Source organism: Pseudophryne corroboree, chromosome 10 (genome assembly GCF_028390025.1).
Source record: "Pseudophryne corroboree isolate aPseCor3 chromosome 10, aPseCor3.hap2, whole genome shotgun sequence".
NCBI classification, from domain to species: Eukaryota; Metazoa; Chordata; class Amphibia; order Anura; family Myobatrachidae; genus Pseudophryne; species Pseudophryne corroboree.
Genome location: NC_086453.1, coordinates 220,779,979 through 220,785,962, shown reverse-complemented (window position 1 = coordinate 220,785,962; position 5,984 = coordinate 220,779,979). Strand labels below are relative to the sequence as shown.

Sequence of the window (5,984 nt, the reverse complement as noted above, 5' to 3'; positions counted from 1 at the left end):
TGACGTGCAGGCAAATATGGACGAGATCGTCCATATTGGCCTGCATGTACAGCCGACGGGGGACCAGCGATGAACGAGCGCGGGGCCGCGCATCGTTCATCGCTGGTGCCTCCACACTCAAAGATATGAACGTTATCTCATTCATTTATGAACGAGATCGTTCATATCTTTGACTGATGTCGGCCAGTGTGTAGGGCCTATTAGAGTATACTGTACATTCACAGGTGTTTAGGGAAATGGTACAGCTGCCATTTTCCTGGTGATTGCCCTACTGCACATGCACAAAATGCCGGGAAAATGGGCGCCATGCCATTTTCCAAGTGATTTTGCAGAGCTGTGGCTGCCAACGCTGGGCTCTTCAAAAGTAAGTATAGAAGAAATGGGTGCAGGGTGTGCGGTGTGGGCCCCCCTGGGATCTGTGTACACCGCACAACCTACAGCCATTACAAATATGTCATTGTTTCTGGAGATGGAGCATCATTATTTCCACCAAACCAATTAACCAGGTGCTTCTTGTAGAACACTTCGAGGGTTCCACTTTATCTTTGTATGTTTCCATAAGCTAATTGTTAATTCCACACAGGTTTACATATCAAACCAAATACACTACAATAATGAAAGTGCAATTCTCCCATTTTACCAAAGGATGACGCTGCCATCTTGGGGATGATCTCTGGTCAATTCCCTGTCACACACTTACACAAACTCATATATACACTTATATTACTATTTGACTAGGTTTTTGTCAGGAGCCAATTAACTTACCAGTCTATTATTTTGAATGTGATAGGAAAGAGAAGCATTTGGGGACATACAAACTCCACAAAGATAGTGCCCTAGTTAGGAAGCAAACTCTATATTTTCTGGTTACACACTGACACTTGTGTGTAAGCAGTGTTGAATCATAAATTCAAAGGTTGCTCTGGCCACAAAAGTCTTGGGGGTAAATTTACTAAGATGGGAGTTCTATTTAAGATGGGATGTTGCCCACAGCAACCAATCAGATCCTACTTCTTATTTATTTAGCACCTTCTAGAATATAATACATAGAGTCTGATTGGTTGCTATGGGTAACATCCCATCTGAAATAGAACTCCCATCTTAATAAATGTATCCCTCTGAGTCATGGGAATGGCATACATACACACAACAGACTAGGGCAATGGTTCTTATACTCTGTACTCAGAACCCCAAAGAGTTCACATTTTCCAGGTCACCTAGCAGATGCAAAGGTGTATTCGTTACTCACTGAGCCATTTTAAAAGATCCACAGGTGAAGCTAATTATTTCACTTGCGATTCTGTGAGGAGACCTGGAAAACAAGAACTGTTTGGGATCCTGAGGACCAAGTTTGAGAAACTGTGGACTAGGGATATAGGGGGTCATTCTGACCCGATCGCTCGCTGCTGTTTGTCGCAGCGCAGCGATCGGGTCGGAACTGCGCATGCGCCAGAGGCGGTCACTAGGCGGGAGGGGGTTGGACTGTGGCGTTAAGCCGCCATTAAGGAGAAGTGGTCAGGCCAGCGCAGGCATGGCCGGACCGTTCGGGGGCAGGCCGCTGCGGTGCCTGACGTCTCACGCAGCCGCTGCGGCCAGCGGGAGCGATGAGTAACTCCCGGCCAGCCGCAGGAGCTGCGCTGGCCGGGAGTTACTCCACAGATACAAAGGCATCGCCTCTGTGCGATGCTTTTGTATTTGTGCGGGGGGGCGGCGACACTGACATGCGGGGCGGACTAGCGCTGTGCTGGGCGTCCCCCCGCATGTCTGAGTTTATGATCGTAGCTGTGCTAAATTTAGCACAGCTACGATCAACTCGGAATGACCCCCATACATTGAAGGCCAATGGTTAGCAACCATCGATGTTCCTGATTAGCTGAAAGTACTTATTCCATCGAATTGCAGGTATTTGATGGTTTCCAGCCATTTTATGCAATTTTCTCATTACCTGGTGGTGTCCGCAGCTCAGCTAATGTGCACATCTCTGAATGATTCTGTGCATGCGTACAGTAAAACCACCAATGGCTATACTATCGAATGGTTGAGAGGCAATGGCTAGTAGATGGATTTTTATGTCAGAAGCCTGACAACTATTTGATGTCGGGCTTCCGATGTCCATCTGTACTACAACAAACTGATTTTTTTTTCTTATTTGGTAAAGCAAATCTTGTACCTTTAAAAGAAAAACAACGTACAAGCTTTTTTCTATTTTCTACTTTTCTTTCCATTATGAATTCATGTATAATGATGTCCCCAAGCTTGTGTTTGTGTGGCATTTACTGAGATTTTACTGATGACATTTAATAACCTTAAAATTAAAACAAATATAATATCCTTTGTGTACAGCATTCTACACCAGAGACTACAGAACTAAATGAAAAATATTTTATTTTTATCTATACAGTATAAAATATATTTTATTCTCAACTATTAAAGATACGTAAAGCGCATATATAATATGCATACAAAACAGTAATATCAAAGTCCACTTTAGAAGCAAAACACTTTGCAATTACAATTGTCAATTATGAGTTTCAAAATGAAATACATTGTTATCTCGTTGGTGCTCTTTACTATAAAGCATAAATACTAAACTATTTTATCAAAATAGAAAATAGTAGAAATATTCCACACACTTTGTACATAACCAATGTTACGATAAAACTAAATTAAAATAAACTGATGTGATATATGCAGCTGTTATCACCCAAAGATTGGACACACATATAACAGATAGTATATATCAGGGCAATGCTTTTGTGCTGCATGCTAAAATATAAGTCATAATGCATTTCAACCAAATTGCCTTTATATATACATTTAATATACTTTTAGATTGGTGTGTCCAGTTTTTACTTGCTAACAAAGTTACAGTATCTATTTCAAGTCAGACGTGGAAATGCATATGTAAAAAACGTCTTATAGCATCCCAGTGCATTTACAATGCATTCCTATTATAATATAGGTAAATGGCACATGAAAACATAAATATGTACCATCTTATTTAGCACAATTATTTGATATACTGAGCCTTGAACAGTGGTAAAGTGGAGAGTGATAAAGTACCAGCCAATCAGCTCCTAACTGCCATGTTACTGGCTATATTTGAAAAATGACATGAGCTGGTTGGTTGGTTGCTTGGTTGGTTGGTTCATTGGTTGGTTGGTTGGTTGGTTGGTTGGTTGGTTGGTTGGTTGGTTGGTAGATAGTTTATCACTCTCCACTTTATCACTTTTGCAGACTAAGGGGCAGATGTATTAAGCCTGGAGAAGTGATAAAGCAGTGATAAGTGTAATGTAATAACGCACCAGACAATCAGTTCCAATATGTAAATTGGCAGTTAAGAGCTGATTGGCTGGTGCGTTATCATCTTACACTTATCACTGCTTTATCACTTCTCCAGGCTTAATACATCTGCCCCTTAGTACATCTGGACCAAGGCATGTTCACATCTATTTACAAGTAATTTAATTTTGTTAGAAATGTATTTTAAATGCAGAATATTAACTCCAATGTGTACTGAGCCTAAAATAGGCTTCAAGATGTTACATCTCAAGTACACCTTGTCTTGTCTGACACTATCATTTATGTACAAATAATAGTTATTCCTTAGCAAACAGCATAGTAACACTTTGCATAAAAAGTATCACTAATCATTGCACTGAAATTGTAACCTGTAAAATCTAATCAATACAAAAACTTCAAATCGAAGTTAAATTCTACCACAGTTTTGTGGTGGGATTTTTCACATGCAATGTTCTACACACTTTGCAATATACAATACATTTGAACAGAGTGTTTAGATTTTGACTGCAGGACAAGTCTGCAACCACACTCCATTATTTTTTACAAGATATATCAACCTCCTAGTAACAGAGGTTAAGGAAAATATTTCCTACAGATCAAGAGGACAATAACAGAATAAATATCTATGTCCTCTGGGACAATGAGTGTACAGCTGGTCTACCAAGGTCTCCAGAGAGAGCTGTTGTTATTAAGATCTGCTTGCTTGATCTGGCAGCATTTTACAGGAGACAACGGAGACATGTCAGCAACTTTGATTCGCTTAAAGTGGTTCATCAGCCTGATTTCAGGTGTCCTTTGCCTTTGGTGGTGAGACAGGAAGCTGAGAACTTCGTTGGAACACTTGGAATAGCCATCTTTGAATTCCATGTGCAGGTCATTATTGTGATGTGCTATATCAGGAAAAAGAAAAGCATAAATTACACATCTGTCCAGAAAACAGAAAATTTTATGGCCATCATTTTACTAAAACTTCAAAAACTATCCCAATGTTATGAAAAGTTGTAACAATTCTAAGACAAGTTTTAGACCATTTTTTTAAACATTAAGAAATAACAGAACTCCATCAAGTACAATCTACAGTGTGAGTTTATCTAGGCGGGCATTTAATAATGTTTGTGCCCATAGCAGGCATATGCATATTGTGCCTCTTCAACTGTTGTAAACCTAAAGGCTCCAGCATGCTGGGGCTTGTAGTTCCACAACTGCTGGAGAGCTATAAGTTGCTTATCTCTGTCCTGGAAAAATCAAAATATTTTGAGTCCATACCAGGTTCCAGATTTATAATTGAAGCCATTAGCTAATACAGCTCTGCATAAACCTACAAAGGGCTTTTGCTTGTGGGACAAGAAATGAATACTCACTGCTGGATTGGGGCAGAGTCTGTTGCTTCAGGTAGGTGACTGCCATTTCCAGGATATCTGCTTTCTCCAGCTTGACATTAGGCTGCTGCTTGCGAAACTCTTTTTCCAGAAGTAGCTTCAGTTCCTCAATACTGCTGTTAATTCTGTCTCTGCGCATCTTTTCCACAGTCGGCTTCCTTAGCTGGGGAACGGTGATAGAGCACATGACTACACAGCTCACTTTATTTATAAAGAATATTTATCACACACACACACACACACACACACACACACACACACACACACATACACACACCTATCTATGTTTAGTAAATTACTGCTAAAGATTATACAGCAAACAATGTAGTGTTCATTATAGATAATAGACATTCTCTTACCTTATTATTTTCCTTTGGGGTCATCTTATGATTATCCAGGGAAACAGTGCTAGGTGCCATGGATCAGAGAGCATAAGTTCTTCAGCTGTGTAAATCCTTGTGAAAAGTGAGGTTGATTAGACTGGCTCTTCCTCCTATTTATACTCCACAGACTGGCTAAAGATATGTGGGTCTGAGGCTTGTTATAGTTTCCCACACTCTGTAGCCAATCAGGGGATGGCGAGGGACAATAGAGGGACATCCATTATGTCATGCTGGCTTGACAGTGAATGGCTTGGGTATAATAAGCTAGTCTCAGAGGAGCAGGTGGGGAGTGTGTGAGACGGGATATAGTGTGCTGGGAATGACGTGACCTATGCTGGGAAAAAGCTTCCTTTACGAGTGGTGGGCTACTGACTAATGCCACAGATCAATAGCATTCTGCCAGCACACACTTAGCAATTCACAGCAATTCATGATTTTTCCTGCATTTGTTTTTGGCGGGAAGTAGCTAATCATTACAGACAGTTATGAGTGTGGTAAGGGCAGGCTTTACACTCCTGTGACACACGTGCAGGCACACTCAAGTTAGACACACAATGGGTGGAAGATTAGATGGATACTGTAGATAGATAGATAGATAGATAGATAGATAGATAGATAGATAGATAGATAGATAGATAGATAGATAGATAGAAGATATATAGATGATAACTAGATACGAGATATATAAATAGATAGATAGATAGATAGATAGATAGATAGATAGATAGAAGATAAATAAATGGATAAATATTAGATATTTATAGAGGGGAGGTTAGGGTTAGGCACTATACGGGGAGGTTAGGGTTAGGCTGTGACAAGTGAGGGTTAGGTTCAGGAGGTAGCAGAGATATGAGATATATAGATAAATAAATAAATAAATAAATATAAGATATATAGGAGATAGGTAGATATGATACAT

At 40.0% G+C, this 5,984-nt stretch overlaps 1 protein-coding gene across 1 annotated transcript; it reads right to left on the bottom strand.

Moving 5' to 3' along the window:
• Nucleotides 1-2,426: 2,426 nt before the first annotated feature.
• On the bottom strand, nucleotides 2,427-5,153 carry LOC134965438 (transcription factor HES-5-like). Its single transcript, XM_063941880.1, has 3 exons — nucleotides 5,042-5,153; nucleotides 4,665-4,845; nucleotides 2,427-4,193 (listed from the first exon to the last, which is right to left on the bottom strand). Exons 1-3 carry the CDS (start codon nucleotides 5,099-5,101, stop codon nucleotides 3,961-3,963), a joined length of 474 nt encoding a protein of 157 aa, XP_063797950.1. The 5' UTR covers nucleotides 5,102-5,153; the 3' UTR covers nucleotides 2,427-3,960.
• Nucleotides 5,154-5,984: the final 831 nt, after the last annotated feature.

What these genes read in the sequence shown, in the direction of transcription:
- LOC134965438 (XM_063941880.1), bottom strand. Translation starts at nt 5,101, where the DNA reads ATGGCACCTAGCACTGTTTCCCTGGATAATCATAAGATGACCCCAAAG. An exon ending in CCCCAAAGGAAAATAATAAG is followed by an intron (nt 4,846 to 5,041) that starts GTAAGAGAATGT and finishes ACCGTTCCCCAG; the next exon opens with CTAAGGAAGCCGACTGTGGA. An exon ending in GACTCTGCCCCAATCCAGCA is followed by an intron (nt 4,194 to 4,664) that starts GTGAGTATTCAT and finishes TTCCTGATATAG; the next exon opens with CACATCACAATAATGACCTG.